This window comes from Grus americana, chromosome 9 (genome assembly GCF_028858705.1).
Source record: "Grus americana isolate bGruAme1 chromosome 9, bGruAme1.mat, whole genome shotgun sequence".
Classification (NCBI taxonomy): domain Eukaryota; kingdom Metazoa; phylum Chordata; class Aves; order Gruiformes; family Gruidae; genus Grus; species Grus americana.
In genome coordinates, this window is record NC_072860.1 from 2,433,654 (window position 1) to 2,451,468 (window position 17,815).

A 17,815-nucleotide genomic window follows, 5' to 3' on the forward strand; every position below is an offset into this window, starting at 1 on the left:
TCCCTAGCGTTTTACACACTTTTTGGAGTATTTGGTCGTCTTTACTGCAGAAGCTTCAAATTCAGAGCTTCAACTGAATTCTACATGCAGCAGAGGATCTTGCTCACAGGAAAAATCCATAATGCACAAGAACACAGTAGAGCTGGACACTTCAAACGGCAGAGGGTGTGAACAACTACAAGAAAGGGCACAGTAACTCTAGAGAAATCAGACATGGTTCGTGCTCAAAAAAATTTAAGTATATTTACCAGCTGCACTCTGTTCAATAGATGCTGAAACATTTCATTAAAGTATCTTTAAAGATTCAAAAAAAAAAAAAATCAGTATTCTATCTTGTCAAAGTCTCCTGCTTTCTAGAAAGCTAAAACACATTTAGCAGAAAGGGGAGGATGGGGGACAACACACAATAGAATAATTTGCTTTAAAAACACATAAAGTCAGTCCAAAGCATCTTTTACATGTGACGTACATCTTCCACTCTGGTTCACGTAGAATTCAACAGCTGAATACCATGCTCAGATTTTTTGGGAGACTTCAAGTCCATAACACAATTTATACTTAAAATACTTTATTTCCATTATGGTCTTCAGATCATGAGGCATGCTTAAGATTTTAGCATTGCAGACCCAGGACCCTTCAAGATACTGAACTATCTTCGGTAATCTAGCTGATAGTTCACAGCTACTTTAGATAACCTGAGGGTTACACCAAACAGTTCTAATTTTTCATCACAGTTCTCTTTGGTGGGTGTTGTGACAGATGAGCAGGCAGAGATACAGGAGCAATATTAAGAGGCCCCAACTAATCATTTAGTAAAAAAGATAGTGTCCTCTGGGAAAAAAAAAAAAAAACAAAACAAAACAGGATGTTAACAGCATCAGCCCACCAGTATAAAGCCATTAATCGGAACTGTGGAGACCATTAATTTTGCTGTTTTCTAGCTCTTGAATGCTTATATGCATTTAGTTTTCATAGTAAACTGCTGACAGGAGAGGAACCAAGATGAATCCCCAGAACACGGAAGTGATTTTAAAGATGGAAGCCTTAACCTTAAAGTGTTTCCCTGCTACACAACTCATACTCACCCATCCATTTCACTCATGGCTCCGTGTCCAGCTCCCTCTTCCTGTCAGGATACTTTCTTCTCCACACTGCCTGTGCCTTCGAAGAGTAACCACACGCAGGAGCTACCTCTGCTCTCACGGGCAGCATAGTCATGAGGAAGTCCCACATCGTCTGGACTCCAAAAGCTCAGAATGCCAGCAGAACCTGACTGTAAGACTAATGAATCTAATGACATAGGCTATAGTTCTTGAAAACACTGCCATTTTCATGACTTCAGGAAGTTTTGTTATCCACACAGCCTTTTAGGCCAAAGGAGTGTTAATTTGTTTGCTAATAATTCAGGGCAAACTAGAACAGTAAAAAGAAAAATTCCAAGAAGATCTATACTCTGGCAACTCCTGTTCTCCCTCAGCTGAGGTTTGTGAAGGTACTTTGGAAGATTCCAAATCCAATTGTAAGAATTCTACAAGTTACACACTACTGAAAAGAAGTGACAAGTGAAAACTTAGGCTAATGATAATGGTAGGCATTATTGTCTCAAGCAACTTAAACATCACCCACCTTATAGGACAATACAATGCAGCCGTAATTAGTAAGAATTGAGACACTGATGATGTCCACATTTAGGAAGCTGTTCATCCTAACTACTTGCGTTTTCATTTTAGGACACGGTTCTCAAGTTTTAAGAAACAGCACACAAAAGTGAGTTTTTAAGAACAGAGATGCACTCTTCCATGGTCCCCATAAAACTGTCACACTTCAAATTAAGAGACTTGGTTCCCTATCAAAACTGTAATTAAAAGCCAATAGTGGACAATACACATTGTTTTATGACCGTGAAGTTTTTCTATGGCATGAATATCACCAGAAACAAAAATCTTCACTCTTCTATTGCTGTTTTGTTATCATGGGAATTCTATTTTCAAATTTAGTTCATGGAGTTATTGCATATGCTACTTTGTATTAAAAGTTCAGTATAAAACAAGACAAAAGCAATAAAATCAAATCATTCAGTCTTGTAAGTCAAGACATCCTCTCACTTTGACTTGAGTACTTTTCCTGTTAAACAAGCACGGTGAATCTTGTATAGCAGTACAGCTGAAGATACGTAGTATACACGAATAACCAAGAAGTGAAGCAAAATCAACTGATTATACATGGGCTTTAAATCCTTTGACAAAGTACTTTGTTGGAAAAGTCTGACTTAGATGTTTAATCCGGATAAATCTCCTTTCCTGCAAGAGGTATGTACAGCCTCTTCAGTTTAAGAAAGTAACATGAATAAGATCAAGTAACATTAAAAGCATAAGTAGTCCACCACAGTTCTCACCACCTTCCCATAAAAAGGTATGGAGAGAACTTATTTATACATCATATGAAGTATTATTCTGTTTTATCTTCATCCTCTGCAGCATAGATAGCTTGATTTCTTCTCTTAATTTTTTTAATGCCACTGTTTCCATTTTCATTACCACCAATGCGCTTTAATGGTCTCTCATTTATGCTCTTCTCTTCCACCTGCTTACTCACACCAGATTTCTCCAGTTCCTCGTTAGTGGAATCCATAGCATCATCAGACGACACCGCCATGGAATCTGGCATGATCCGGATGTCAGAAAAACTTGCAGAAAAGTCAGGAGGATGATCAGGGGAAGGATCTACAGAACATGTACTCAAGTCTTCATCGCCACCTTCTTCATCCAGCATTATTTCATCTGGATTAATAGATGAAAGACCAGAATTATCTGTGTTATATTCACTGGGTTCCTCTGCTGACCCAGTACTGTCCATCTCCTCTTCCTCCTCCTCCTCTTCGTATTCGCCTCGTACTGAGCCCTCTTCTTTAGCTTGCTGGATCCTGTCATTGATGTCAGTGAGGCCAAAGTGGGCACAAAACTCCGTGGTCTGTGGATTGATGGTGTGAACTGGTTCCATGTGTTTTTGGGGTTTGCTGGGATCATAACAAGCAGCTGTCGATGTGAAGTTACAAGGAATTTTGAGGTCATGATTCAGTTCTTCTAACACCTCTTTGATGGCTTCTTCTGTCACACTGTAATCCCACCTAAATAAGTGTATAAAATTAAAACAAGTGAGCTAGTTAAAAGGTATTTTCTGTTCCCACTGCAAAGAGAAACTTTTAAAGATGGATAATAAATTCATCTTACAACAGACACCTAATTTCTCAAATGATTTTTCAGGAAAGTATATTGCCTTTGGTCAGTACCGAGATTCCCCTCTCCCTACCAAGGATTTGCGTATTATGTCAACCCATTCAATAAGTATTCACCTGCCCACCCCCATAATCCAGCCTGATTTTCAGTCTCACAGTGTTACTGGCAAGATCATCAGCCAACGTGTATTTTTTCTGCCCCTCAAATGGTGGTATTTAAGATGGCAAAACAAACCTAACTGCCTGAGTAGAGCAGTAAAGAAGTTGTATGCTCTACAGTACAGCTCTTGTCACCATCCTCTTTGTTTTCCAAGGCATTTAGCGAATCCTACAGGCATTACAGGCTGCAGAACTGAGAAACACAACTCGAAGATAAGTTTACTTCCAGTCCAGCAAAATCATGCTTTCCTCTCTACTTTGCATGCAACTTACTTTGCATGGAGGCCATTCTTTTCAGGCATATTCCATGAGCTCTGAGTCACATTAACGAGACTGTTGGTGGCCTTCAGGACTGCAATCCACTCAGCATCATACTCCAGCGAGTCACCTGCACTAGGATCATGCTCTATGTCTATTATCTGTTTTAAAAAAAAACCACAAACAGAAAACAGATGAGGTGAGTTATTTCCCTTGATGCCAGAAACATTAAAAGTTTGAAGCATTACTTGAATGGTACAGAGTTTTAATTAAGTTTCAAGTACACTGAGCTAGTGGTCTCAAACAAGTCCTCTGAAGTTAGCCATACATAAAAGTTTATAGCAGTAAGGGAGTAAGAAAGGACAATCAACAAAGGTAAACAAGGCATTTCTGTATTTTAGCTTACAGCAATTCTAAAGCTGAACACCTTACTCCCTACTGCCAGCTACTGGACAGTTATGCAACTTAGAAACCAGAATTTACCTACTCTTAAGTCCATGCCACCTTCTAAACAGAAATACATCAAGAATTGATAGCAACAGTTATTCCACTGTATAAACACACATGCTTAGCACAGCCATGAAATTAATATGAAATGTTTTCAAACTCTTTCAACAGCTGACAAATTGAAATCCAAATCACTTGGTCTTCAGTGACATTAACCCAAAACAAACCATTTGGTTTAGCCAAACTGCACTAGTCAGGCTCTCATTTTAAATAATCCATAAAGTAATTCAACCTTTTAAGGTAGATTAGGAAGGAAAAAAAAAAGGATACACTTTAAACTAGAGCTACACACAGGTGGATCACCATGCTGCTGGAGGTATTACTACTCCAGATCAGTTTTCTACAGGATTTTAAGTCTGGACTAGCACCCCAGTGTACCTTTGCATAGCAAAGGCCATCCTCATACCCTCTCCCATCTTCAAAGGTAGCTACTAGGGTGAATGGATCCCAGCACACATCCAAAGGACAGGTAATAAACCATCTTCCCTTTAAGTTGCCAAATGAAAGCTACTTTAAAGTAAGACTACTAAACCACTTGACTGCACTTGAAAAACATGCTGTCAGCAGCTCCCTCTCATAGCAAAGGATTTTATATTCTCCCATTTGAGATTTTACAGATGGCACCCCAGGCAGCACGCACAGGCCAGAGACACAAACACTGTTTTGCTCTTGGCAAATCAGTTTGGCGCTCATATTGAGAAATCCCACAACCTAGACCTCCTACTTGTCCACTGCCCTTCCTAGCCAAGATATGCACCAAACAAAAAGAAGCAGAGCCATTCTCCTAGAAAGTCACACCAATTCCTGCTGGAAGTCACAATACTGAAAGAAAATTACAGTACTCAACTTCGAACTCAATCCTGTCTGAATTCATGAATCCAGATCAGAAGAAAGAGGCACTAGCTGACACAAACTAAACTGTAAAAGAAGAGGAGCGTCAAGATGGTTTCTTCTTAGGCTTGACATTTGACCCAAAATAACCCAAATACAAGAGGAGATTCAATTCAGGTTAGAGTAGAGCTACTCTTCCAATTAAGTACTTGTTCTAAGGTGGAAGGAAATGGTGGAAATAAGTAAACACTGCACCTGCATGACAGGATGCAAGGTCTGCTTATTTCAAGATATTCAAAGACCATTCCACACATGCATCATTGCTAGTTTCTCTCCAATTCCTCCATTTATCAGAACTATTCTTCAGCTTATCTCTAAGCACAGCACTTAGCAGTCCAGACAAGTAAGGTACCTGAAAAGTGAAAACCCCCTACGCATGGTCATTACCTGTAGAAAGTCTCTGTGTGGCAGGCATTTATCCAGAGCCAAAAACTTTGTTGCTTTTGGTAGCTCTTCTTTGGAGTTTGTCTAGGAAACAAACGGCATTAACAAAGTCATTAGCATTTCTATGAAACTTGACCATTCTAAACAAGTTATAGAGAGAGATTTAAATGTATAATTTATACAGAAAAAAGATTTTCTGAAATAGAAAATCAGTATGGGATTATAAGAAAGGGATGAAGGGACAAAGAGAAAGGCAGACTTCACTGGAAGTCTAACAAGCTGAATGCAGACGACAGCAAGATAAAGCAAGAGCCACACTTCATCCTTAACCAAGGCAGCAGAGCACACCTAGCCTTCAAGCAAAAAGAAAAACTGTAACATAATTGGAAACAAACTTGTTGAGTCTAGAAGGTCTAGAGTTACATTTTTACAGCTAATTAACTTGCAAGTAGGAATAGCACCTCACACTATTTTCAGGAGTAACTCAAACCAAGAGAAGTTTTAACCTACAGGGACCGTTTTTTGGCTTTACTCAGCCCACCAGACAACTTCACCTGCCAAGCCTTACTACAGGCATCCTCCCAGCCCCGGTTAACTACTATCTTCTTTTCAGTCGTTTCTCTGTCACCTTGTTTTGACGTTGTCTCCTTCCCCAATAAAGTGGTAAAGAGAGTGCTTTTCTATAATTTAAATTAAGAAGTTTCAAGTGCAGTAATGTTAGCTATTTCATGCTGTCCCTGAAGAAGATCAGGTAGTTACACCACTGATACATAACATCTCTAACTTACATAAGCTAGTAATCTTAACGCCACTTCACATTTTGTGGTTTAAACTGAGCTCTAATAACTGAGCAAAAACATTAAGTTGCTTTTCTGGACATGATTACCTGCATTGGAATTCTAAAATTTGCTTGGGATACATAAAATCTTGATTTTTTTCCCCCCCTTTACCTGGTGTTGCATGAAAGCTGCAAATTTAACATGAAGATGCGCTGAGAACCAGTAGGTGGGTTTCAGATGCTGCAGAAGCTCTGAAGCAGCAGGGCTTCCTAATGTGTTGCTCTCCACTTCTTGACGAAAGAAGGATTTCATTTTAAGAAGCTGTTTCTTGTTTCCATAGTGATATATGCTCCTTGGCCAGTCATGTGACATAAATATATCAATTGGACGCTTTAACTGTCAAGCCAAAATGCATACAGTATAAATAAAACACATAGGAAAGAAGTTTTGAAATTACACAGCACAAGATGGAACACATGTAACATGGATCAAAACAGTTTCCATCGGCTGTATCAGAACACACTTCTAGATGAAACCCGAGGCCAACTAATAAGAAACTTACAGTGAAATGCATCAAACTCTTTACAGTGACAGCACACTTTTGTCCTATGTTCAGCATCCCTGAACACTACCTACTGAACGCGTAAGTGTGCAATTGCAACCTGATTAATCATTCACAAGATGCTTATAAATACATGTATTCACTCCACAACCTCAGCCAAACAGAGTAGCCCTTGTGACAAAGCAGGGAGTAGGCAATAGCTCAAAAATAAACCTAATCTGTCCTTTGAATTTCTCACCCCAGAGTCAAAAATACTTCAACCACAGAAATTCGGGATCAGTCTATTCAGCTGGTTCAATTTTGGTTAGTTATCTAATTAATTAGTTATCAACCAGTTTGCATGTTAGACAAGGTAGCATCCGTCTTCCTAAAGCTAACATAAAGCTGGAACAGAGATGTATAGATGGAGTACCTTCCATTCTGTGAATTTTATCCAATTAAAAAAAAAAATCCCCCCTGCCTGTGCCTGATTCAGATCAAGTTTGGACTGCTATGCAAAGCGTTGGTGGAGATATTCAGCAGGAACAACAATGGAATAACATCCAACATAAAATGGCCAGTCCAGATTAGCTGGAAGCCATTGGTAAGATTTGCTATCCAATAGCATATTTGTTCAGAGCAGCTTTAACATCTTGCTTCTAAATTAATGAAAACTAGTTACCACCATTTAAAAAAAGTAGATTTTTCACTAACCTGCTTGAGTTTGAAAACTTCAATATTCCTCACATGGTAAGCGCTTCTAATTGTTTGCTGGTTGTATGGTGGACGCTCAAAGTGGCCTGAAACATTCAAAAAAAAGAGTAGTTGCAAATATGTTGTAAAAACATGTCTACAACAATGAACATTTCTTCCATCCTGTGTGCTATTTTTCATAAATATAGAGAATACAGTAATTCAGTTGTGGAAACAAAAAACAAGAGTTTGACTCTAACACTTAAAACCCTGGACCTGTCTGAAACAAGGAACTTTTGACAGAAAGATTTATGCGCTTAATTCCTGAATGAGGTTTTATACCTCTCTGGTGAGGTAACACCCCTCATTACTTCCCCACACCCCTCACCTCCACAGTTACACTGCATAGCCATGTGCAGTTACATATGTAGAGACCAGTTTGCTGCACAGCCATGAAATATACGTATCTATTAATATCATGGCATACACAAAAATGCTGGCACAGCCAAAGAACATGAGGTAGATGGGAACAAGCAAAAGTTGAGCATCAACATAGTGAGAGCACAGAGCAAGCCCCTATGAGTGGTCAGTGATCCAGCTTTGCCTTGGGACCAGAAACCGCAAAGCCTAGCAGAGCTCCTATGTACTAATGAACAGAAAAATTACTTTTTTTATAGTTAGCATTATTGTCAAAAAAGTCTCATCTCCCACATGCAATATTCAGGCATAGAAACTGTATACTTGATAACAACAAGTTTAATTAGTATTGATAGGTATTAGACAGAATCGGGTGTTCCAGAAAACTAGTTCAGTACTTTGCAGCTTCTCTGAAACAGTACATTACTAAAGATTGTATTACTGTACAGTAATTGTAAGTAAAGAGACTGCTATTTCATGTGTTGAGGAGATCAGAAAGACTAAACCATCTTCTATTTGCTGACATCAGGTATCATCAGTGACAAGATTTCTGTCCACTGATGGAGACCCTTCAAAAGAAGAACTCTTGAATACACGTACATATAACCAGGAGGAACCGATCTCAAGGTGTACTGACACTAAACCTCAGCTCAGGACAGTACATTTGTACAATATTACACTTATAAATTGACTGTTTCACACAAGGAAAACTAAACAGTCTTGCATTGCACGCTAAAAGGACACTGCAATGGAAAAATCAAGACTGTTCCAACAACAACATTCATAAGGTGCATTGCTTCCTGCTGTGGTCACCAAGCAGCTACTGACTCATCTACCACCTCCACAAAAATCTGCGTGTTGAGCCAAGAGAGGTTTCCAGCACAAGAGTCCGTTCAGAGAAGAGAAGGAACAGCCAGACCCTCCCACAACAGCTTGGGCCCAGTGCTCCCTTCCCCACTGCCCAGTCATACCTTTCCGGTAGTCGTGAGACTTGAAGATGCCCGAGATACCGCCGATCCTCACACCACGAAACCGCACCACGCCCGCATAACCTAGGGGAGACAGGAGCACAGCTCGTCAGGGCGGGCCCGGGGCAGGGCAAGGGGCTGGAGGGGAAAACGCCACCGGGAGCCGGCGGGGAACCCTACCGAGGTAGTAGATGTTGGGCGCCACCCACCCGCCATAAGGCAGCTCCTGCAGGTGGTTGGACGCCTCATGGTTCCCGCCGATGAACACCGTGAGGACCGGGGCCTTCTTCTCGCCGGAGTAGTACCTGCGGAGACACGACAGCTGCTGTAGCGGAGCGGGCCGGGGCTAGGTGGGACAGGGCCGGGGCTAGGTGGGACAGGCCAGGCCAGACGGCGCTCACCGGTAGAAGGTCTGCATATGGCGGTACTTGGCGGGCACGGCCATACAGCGCAGATCCGCCTCGTTGCGCACGGCCTGGAAGTCGCCGCAGCACAGCAGCAGGTCAGGCCGCACGTTGTGCCGCCGCTGCAGCAGCTCCAGCGTCTCGTACATCTTGTCCAGGGCGCCATGGCAGCACCCCGCCACCGCCACCTTCATCGCCGCCGCTCCTACACCGCGCAGGCGCCGCGCGCAACTTCTACGTCACCGCCCGCCCCTAGGGCGCCTGCGCAGTGGCGGGGCACGGTCGCTGCGCCCCAGCCCGTTCCCACGGCGCACAGCGACACGGGGTGCATCTCACGCAGCGGCACCGTCACGGCCACGCGTGGGCCGCTCCATAGATCACCTGCTGTTAGATTGGCCCAGGGAGTGCTGCTGCGCTCCCCATCTCCCCCAACACCCGTGGGGATGAGTGACGCCACTGGCAGGTGGGACCTGCGCAACCGCTCCGCTTCACCCTGGGGAGGAAAACTGTCACGGCGATTAGCACGATGGTTCGTAATAAATTAAAGAGGCCCGTCTCACACACAGCGGAGGCTTATTTAGAAACTTTCGATGGTTTTTGCAGCGGGGCAGGAGGCCCCGCAGAGGGAACGCACGCTGCTTGAGGAGATGCTGCTCAGCTCCCCCGTTCGCCACAGAAACCAGTGGGCACTTCTCCCCACAGCCAGAGCAGCCCACTCTTCTGCCGGCCTCGCGGGGAAACAGCAAAAGCTTTACTTGTTTCTCACTGCATGGCACAAAGACCACAAAGTAAGTGGTGGTGCAGCAGTGGCGGCAGAGCAGAGCCAGCAGTAACCGTGTGTGGTTTCGCCTGACGTTTGTGCCAATAAAAGATAGGCTTTGGGTTTGCAAAGGACATACCATCCCCACAGGGCTTTTGTCCTGCCAGTCCAGCATCAGGCAAGCATATTTTTAGCCTAGTCAAGCGCTGGCTTCTTGTAACTTACTCACACGCAAGGACAGGGACAGTGTGACTTTACCGGGGCAACGGCGTACAAGGCAGGGTGAGAAATCGGGCATCTTTCCCTTGGCTTACAGAGCGTCGGCACCGATTTACTCGTTTTGAAGGGCAATAAATTGGATCATAGGGTGTTATTTGTGTGTCACGTAATAAAACCGCTCCAGACTTTTTCCACTGTTGTTTTTTGGGCTTTTTAACAGTCTTGAGGGATTGAACAAAATTACAATAATGTAGTTAAGCATTAACTTGCTACTACTTACCCTGTAATCATGGAACCAAGCAGACATTCCTGTTCCCCTACGGTAGGAACTATTACATAATGGCCTCTCTTTTGATACTAAGAAAATATGAGCGTTCTCTAATACATTTCATAATTTCACAATGTTGGGTTACAGTGTTTTCTTTGGGGCCCAGCTGAAGTGAAGGGGAAAGGTCCTCTGGCTTTTAAACCCACAAGTCTTCAGAGTAAAAGCACACACAAAAGTGTTCCTAGGCACACTTAACTCTTTCACTAACTTCGCTGAGACTTACCAGGGCATAGTATGAGAACTCAGTCAGTCCTGGGAAGGCTTTCCAGCTTCTCTGGGGAAGAACAGCAGCCCCTTGCATTTACCACGTCTGTCTTCCTGAAAGGAAGCGGGTGACAGAAAAGGTCCACGAGTGTCTGGAAGATACCACCTTACCCAGGGGCTTACCTTATCAGGGGGCTTCATGAGACTAAAAGCAGGTGCTTCTGTCTACCCAAATTCATCAGTCAAGGTAAGCTGATACTGTAATTATAATTCCTGGGTTTGTTAGCTAGGGCTCGTTTCTCATACTTCATGTGCCACTTATCCCAAGTGAACTGGTGCACAGTATATAAGTATTTAAGTAAAGTCTATAAGGTTTTTTTTTATGTTGTAGCATTTTAGTATTTGTATACTATTCATTATGCATCTTGACATCCCTAATTTAGCTCTGGGTGTTCACTGAGCAAAACTGCTCTGGACTTTCCACAGCAGTCAGACCACAAAGGGAAGCAGCCATGCTACTATTTACAGGGTAAGTAGTAGCAAGTTAATGCTTAACTATATTATTGTAATTTTGTTCCATCCTTCAATACTGTTAAAAAGTGTGACTGAAGCACAGGTCTCTTCCCCCACATGACAAACTCATGTTTGCTTATGGATTGGACTTTGCAGTCACAGTCCCTTGCCCTGATGCGCTCACGCATGTCTCTTGTGTCTGGATGACCAGTCCTACAAGTGAGGACCTGCACTTCTCTGAAGTGACCGAATGCACATCCTGTCCTGTCTGACAGGCAAAGGAACTGTGAGGCCGAGAAGGGACAGTCCTAAGAAACAGGCTGGGATCAGTGGATTGTTTGGGTGGGAGGTATTTGCCCTTTTGGCGGTTGCCATGAAGAGGAACACCAAAAGGGAGGCATCCATAGGTAACTTTTGGGGTGGGATAGCATGGTTGAGAAGGGAGGTAGAAGGGAGAAATGCTGGGAGACAGTGTATGTGTTTGTGAAGGAGAGGGAGATAAACTGGAGGTCTGAGAGACAAATCTGAGGTGTTCCAGCAGAGATTTTGAGAAGTCCCTGCAAGCCATGAGAGAGCATGGGGTCGCAGGTTGGTGTGCGTGTGTGACAGAAGGAAGACACTGCTGCAACCACCTTAGAAAAAGACCCCATGAGATTGGCCTAAATATCACCAGACTTATCTGCAACAATGTTTTGGTGTCTTCGGACACCTCCTCCCCTAGTATTGTGTCTGATAATTGCAGTAAAACACACTGCCGATGCAAGGCCTGCTCTGGGCCTAGCCACTGAGGCGCAACAGTTGCCTTCCCCTTCTAGTTGCACTTTGGCTCTTTTCCCTCTTAATTTTTACCTGTTCTCGGAAGCACCCATCACGATGTTTTGCTGGAGGGCACTACTAAGGGCCTTGAGTCAAAGAGGGCTGAAAACCCCTCCGAAGCCAAGAGATGAAGCCACCGCTTTGCTGGATTCAGCTCGAGTGGCTTGAAGGAAAACAATACCCATCGCCAGGGACGCTGCCTCCTGGTGAAGCGGAGGCCCGGGCGGGCCGGCGGTGAGGGACCTGGCGGTGAGGGACCGGCCGCTGAGGCGAGGGACCCGCCGTCTCCTCAAGGCGGGAGCGGCGGCTGTGAGGAGTGGGAGGGGCGTGGCGCGTGCACGCGCGCGGGGGAGGCGGGGGCAGCCCCCCGGGGGGCGGGTGCGCCTCGGGCACGAGCGGGCAGGGGGCGCGCGCGGAGGAGCCTTCTTCTCCCCCCCCCCTCTTTTCCTCCGCCTCAGCGCGGGCAGCGCCATTCCGTGGCCGCCTCCTCACAGCCCAGCCTCGACCTGCGCGCCCGGGGCCGCCCTCCCGCCGCGCCTCCGGGGCGGGGCCCCCAGCCGCACGGAAGGGGCCGGCTGGGGTGGGCGGCAGAGCGCGCCCGGCGGCGGGAGCAGCGGCGCCGGCATGGGACGGGGCGCTGCCCCGGCGGGTAGGTGTGGTGGGGCACCGTGAGGGGAGGGCGCCGCGGCAGCGCCCGCGGGGCCTGGGGCAGGGGCGAGCTCGGGGCCGTCTGGGGCGGACGGCGACGCGGAGGGGCGGTGGGGTTGGGGCCGAGCGGCCGCCGGCTCTCCGCGGCCGGAGGCGGCGGTTGCTCCCCTCAGGGCCCGGCGGCGGGGGCAGGTGCCAGGTGGGCCTCGGGGCGGGGGGTGCCGGTGCGTTGTCTGTCGGCGGTGAAATGTCCCGGCGCGGCGTGTCTCGGGGGTCGCGATGCCGGCGCTGACAGGATCTGGGAGGGAGCTCTGGGCCGAGCGGCCCGGCGGGGGCGGTGTGCGGCGCCGGGGTGGGGGCCGCCGTCCCGGGATGGGGACTGGTGGGGGCGTCGGGGTGTTTCGGGGAGGGTGGCGGGGGCAGGCGGGCTGCGCCGCGGTTGTGGGAGGCAGTGATTGAATGGAGTTACCAGGTAACAGGGTGGAGAAGGAGGAAATACTTCTCGCATCGCACGCGTTTAAGTTGTGAAAACCACTACTACTGGTGTTGTGGAGTCTGGGACTCTACATTGTCTCAAAAGAGTTTTGACAAAGTGCTGAGAGGCATAACGGCTTTTAAGCACAGTGATCTGGGTGTAGTTTCCAGTTCAGGATGGCCCGAAGCTATTAGGTGTTGTAACTGTGTTAACTGGAGGTTAACATCGGCGGAGGATCATCACTACTTAGGCTGTTCTTTTTTTGTGAACGCTTGTCACTTACCCCAGGACCCTGGGTAGCTGGACCCCGATCTTCGATGTAGCTGTTAATATATGATCACCGAAGTAGGATTTTTATTTTTTTTTCTGAAGTATTTCTTCATGATCGAGAAAGGGAGCAGCTTTGGCTACAACTCTTTGGTTCATGGGCAGATAAATCCAAGATTAAATTTGGCAAAAACTTGTAAAATTGAGATTGAATAACTACTGGAATGATATACTGAAGGACGGGCTTGTACTGGAGTAATTTTCTCTGAAGGTCATCAGACTGCACTAGTCTCAATAATGTAAATATTTTTAAGCTCAGGACTAACTTTATTACTTCAGTTCTTCACACTAAAGAAGGAAGCAAGCCCTGGAAGACATGCTGTTCTGTGCCCCCATCTTTCCTGTAAGGACAGACTAGTAGAGCAAAGGGAAGAGTTCAACAGAAGAGCCAGGTAGTCCCCAAACTGTTTGCTACTGAAATACTGCCTGAGTGACTGGGCACACTTTTCTTGGTGGTGGTCTCATGGCTTTACCTCACATGATCTGATGCCTACTTCAGGAAATAAATTTTCCAGGCATTTACTTAAAATAGCCTCCTCTTCTCTTGATTGTTTCTTGTGAATGTCGAGCTTGGTAGGTCTGCTCTCACAGGTTATGTAGGGGGAAGTTATCTTCATGAGAACTTTGAGGAGATTGTCAGTACTATTAGAGTTCTCTGTTTTGTAAAATTATGTATTTAATGTCTTCTGGATTCTGAGAAGTTGAAGTAAGAGACAGCGGTTTGGTTTTGTTTCAGTATTTATGTACCTGGAAATGGTAACATTGTGTATCAGATGAGAATGATTTGCCTATGTCTTAATATAAAATAAAAAAAATTAAGTTCCCTGATGGCACATAGCCAGTTTCCATTACCTAGACCTTTGCAATCACTGTCATGTGTCATATTATTTTGTGCTCATAATTTGCACAGAGGTGCAGTGTTTAAAGGTAGCTATGGGCAAAGTGCCTCGAGTTAAAGTTGACCCATGTGTAACTGCCAAATACTGTGGAGATTCACTGCTAAAATATCTATTTCATCTGCTTCAGCTGCAGCCTGTGGAGCAGGTGATGAATATTGTGGCTTAGGCAGTTCAAAAATCTCTGCAGTGGAGCCCTGTGGTCTAACACTCATTGCCAGTAGCCCTGGAGGTGTAAATATGATGCTGCACAGTGGAATTTGTGTTTTCCCTTCTTTTTTGGTAAGGACCTTTCTCTGTCCTTCTTGTGAACACCTCTGCCCCTTCGAATTACACAGAAAATATTGCTTTAAACAGTAACTCTGAACTTGGTGTGTCTTGGTCCAGTACAGAGGTTGCTGTGCAAAGTCTTGCTTCACTTCCTTTGTATAAATGCTTTCCAATACTGTTTTTCCTTAAATGATTGCATGCTAGTTTTCTCCATAAGACTATGTTTTCTCCTGTTACACAGAACTGAACTTCTCAGAAGACTAAATTAGAGCTTGGATCTTGTGATCCAATTCTGGCAGAAACTGGACAGCAGAATAGAACTGTGAGAGGAAGGGAATTTTTTTATTCATAGTTTAAGGTAGTTAAGTGCTGTCTTAAAGAACTGGTTTCATTTGTGTTATGGGACAAGCTTCTTCCACCAGGCCTCACTGTTCTATTTCCTCTGCTGCTTATGTCCCTGGATCTGATTTGCAGAATTTCTGATGTGCAACTATGAGGGCAGTTGCAACTGAGCAGGTGCTGTGCTTTGACCACATGAAATGCTCTATAATGTCACGTACTTTGGAAAAATCAGGCCTTGGGCACCAAAAACTGATGTATTCTTTGCCACAACTCTTGCAGGATAAAAGGAGGATAATGTTAATGTTTAAATAGCATGTAAATACTATACTGATGAAGAAATTAATAATCCTGACTGCAGAATAGTGTATGAACAGGATGCAGTGAGCAATACCTGAGGTCACACGTGTAACAAGCAAGCTTGTTAAAAATGACTAGTCATTTTAATGACTATTCAGATTCATGAATGTGAACACTGCTGTTCACTCAAATTAGACTAAGGGAATCTTTACGTTTATCTGGTTTTCTGTTTCTTGTGCATATTCCTTGTCTTTTTAATCTGCTTCTGTTTAAATACATGGGGGGGAAGAAAGAAGTGGATGGAAGTTCTTTTTTTGTTTTGTAAAGCTCCCTGGGTTAGTAGGGGAAACTTACTTCCTCTGTCTTAAGGGTTTTTTAGCCTGACATCCCAGTAATTTTCCTCATTAGAGGAAAGGGGATAGAAAAGTTTTATGTTCCCTTAAATTACGTGTTGCTTTGATCACACTCATCTGTGCCTCTGGTGTGGCTTATCAAAGCCATAAGCAGTAAAAGCTGTAGCAGTGCCAAAGTTCTCGAATGCTAGGATGTGCTGCACCTTTTGGCGTAATTTGTTACATTTCAACAGCTGCTCCTCTTCAGAGTGTGAGATGGAGGCTGGCAGGAATGGGCTTGTGGAAGGTATGACTGGTGGAAATGACTGCTTGCTTTTTACTCCTATGACTGTGCCTCAGAGGAAAGGATGGGCATGCAGCACAGAATCAGAGCATTTCTCCCCAGTTTGGCATTTCACTGTTCTCCTTGACCTATGGAAGAGCTGTAGTACTCCAGCTGGGGCCAGCTATGGGCTGGGAACTGAGACTACCCTGGAAAAATGAACTGTCACCTAGGCAAAGAGAACTTTACCAAAAATCTTGAATGCATGAGGAAATAAGTGAATAAAGAGTGTGATACAGGTAAGACACAAAGAAGTCAGAGAGGACAGCAATGAGAAATGTATGACCTCTGAATAGATGGGTAATGAATGAAAAAAAAATTCTTTATTTGTTATAAAATTCAAATTTTATTTTACCCTGCAGATCACTAGCAGGCAGCTAGTCTGCTAAAGGAGAAATGTTATGTAACTTGCAAGTAAGTTTCCAAGATGGTTTTGGGGAATCTGTAACCTCAGTATCAACAAAGGTTAATGACTGGGGGAATGCCATCTTGGACACAACTCTTCCTTTGTTATTTTAATGCTTTAATAAAACCACTTTAATTTGTGTAAAGTAATTGGATCCTGTTAATGCTAAATTAACCATGTCCAGGGTAAATAAATGTATCTTGCTAATATAAAAATTATATTTTTCCATATAAGGTTATAAAGAACCAAGAGACATTACTCAATCATGTTCTTTGACCTCTGCCCTGAGCCTTGTTAATTAGGTGCTTTTGAATCTTTTTCCCCTCCAGTGTTTTCTGGTTGTTCACCTTATTTTCTGTTAGCATGACAAAGCTTAGTTAGGCTTATTCTTCCTATGACTTTTTTTTTTAACTCATGCTTTGCTTAGCTTCAAGTTGTATGTTAATGTATTGCGGGCCTGCTAAATGAGGTAAGGTTAAAATATAGTTCTGTACAGACATGGGGCTGGAACAATAATTAGTTGCTAAATTATTTATACTAAATAGATTGGTGTTATGTGGAAAAATTGTGTGAGCTTTTTACTCTCTTGCTGTCTCATCTGTATAACTGGAAACCAGTCTCATGGGACACAAATTCCTGTCTGGTCAGTTTTAGTTCCAAGTCTCTGTGCAAAGGAAAAGTTGAAGAAGGTATTTCAGAAGAGCTGAAAGAGGTGAAATCTTTCTTGAAATTGTTAACTATCCTCCTCCCCAGCTGATACCCATAATGAGAAGCTTTGCAAGGCCCATACATTGGTTCTCCACAACAGAGTTTCTAGTATACTTGTGTTCAAAGACCCTGTATACTGATGTTTGTGAAGGGCATGCAGCACTAGAATATTAGATAACACTGACTTAACCTGAACAATTATACTGAATAATACTGCATTTGCTAATTGCAAGTCAGTATTTTTGGAGCAATAGTTTAGGGTCTAGTGCCAGGTTTATTTTTAAAAAGCAGTGTAGACTATTGTTATTGATTGATACCAGCCCAAATTGTTTTGAGTATTGGGTTTGTTTTATGTTGCTGCTGTAAATGTGGAGAAGTTGTATTTAAGTTACTGTTGGGGGATTTTTTTTGGGGGGGGTGAGGGGGTAAAGCTGCTGAAACAGATTTCCTAATGTAAAAATTTACTTCTCCAAATTCATACTGACTGCAAAGCAGTATTTATCAGCCTGTCACAGACGGTGATTCTCAAGGTCATGTATACTTGGAAGCCTGCCTTGATAAGTGCTCCCATTGCAGTGACCTTCATGGTTCACTGCAAGAATGCTGAAGTCCAGCTTCAGCTGGGAAAGTTAGATGGTCTGAAGCTATTCAACAAGAAGGCACAAGAGACGAGCGAGTATTCTGCTGTTTCTGGA

General features: G+C 44.0%; 3 protein-coding genes across 4 annotated transcripts in view; 1 reads left to right on the plus strand and 2 right to left on the minus strand.

Moving 5' to 3' along the window:
- ARMC8 (armadillo repeat containing 8) overlaps positions 1–1,221 on the minus strand; it is a 77,220-nt gene extending 75,999 nt beyond the window's left edge. The window contains exon 1 of the mRNA XM_054835612.1: positions 1,086–1,221. The gene's annotated coding sequence lies outside the window, so the exon portion shown is untranslated. The remainder of the gene's footprint in view (positions 1–1,085) is intronic.
- Positions 221–9,498, minus strand: DBR1 (debranching RNA lariats 1). Its single transcript, XM_054835619.1, has 8 exons — positions 9,234–9,498; positions 9,013–9,137; positions 8,836–8,916; positions 7,469–7,554; positions 6,385–6,609; positions 5,438–5,518; positions 3,668–3,813; positions 221–3,127 (listed from the first exon to the last, which is right to left on the minus strand). Exons 1-8 carry the CDS (start codon positions 9,428–9,430, stop codon positions 2,449–2,451), a joined length of 1,620 nt encoding a protein of 539 aa, XP_054691594.1. The 5' UTR covers positions 9,431–9,498; the 3' UTR covers positions 221–2,448.
- Positions 9,499–9,564: 66 nt separating this feature from the next.
- PPP2R3A (protein phosphatase 2 regulatory subunit B''alpha) overlaps positions 9,565–17,815 on the plus strand; it is a 61,952-nt gene continuing 53,701 nt past the window's right edge. Inside the window, exon 1 of one of the 2 annotated variants that reach the window (XM_054835605.1) lies at positions 9,565–9,765. The gene's annotated coding sequence lies outside the window, so the exon portion shown is untranslated. Of the gene's footprint in view, positions 9,766–12,629; positions 12,726–17,815 lie in introns of those variants that run through there. The other variant, XM_054835606.1, reaches the window with a different exon arrangement.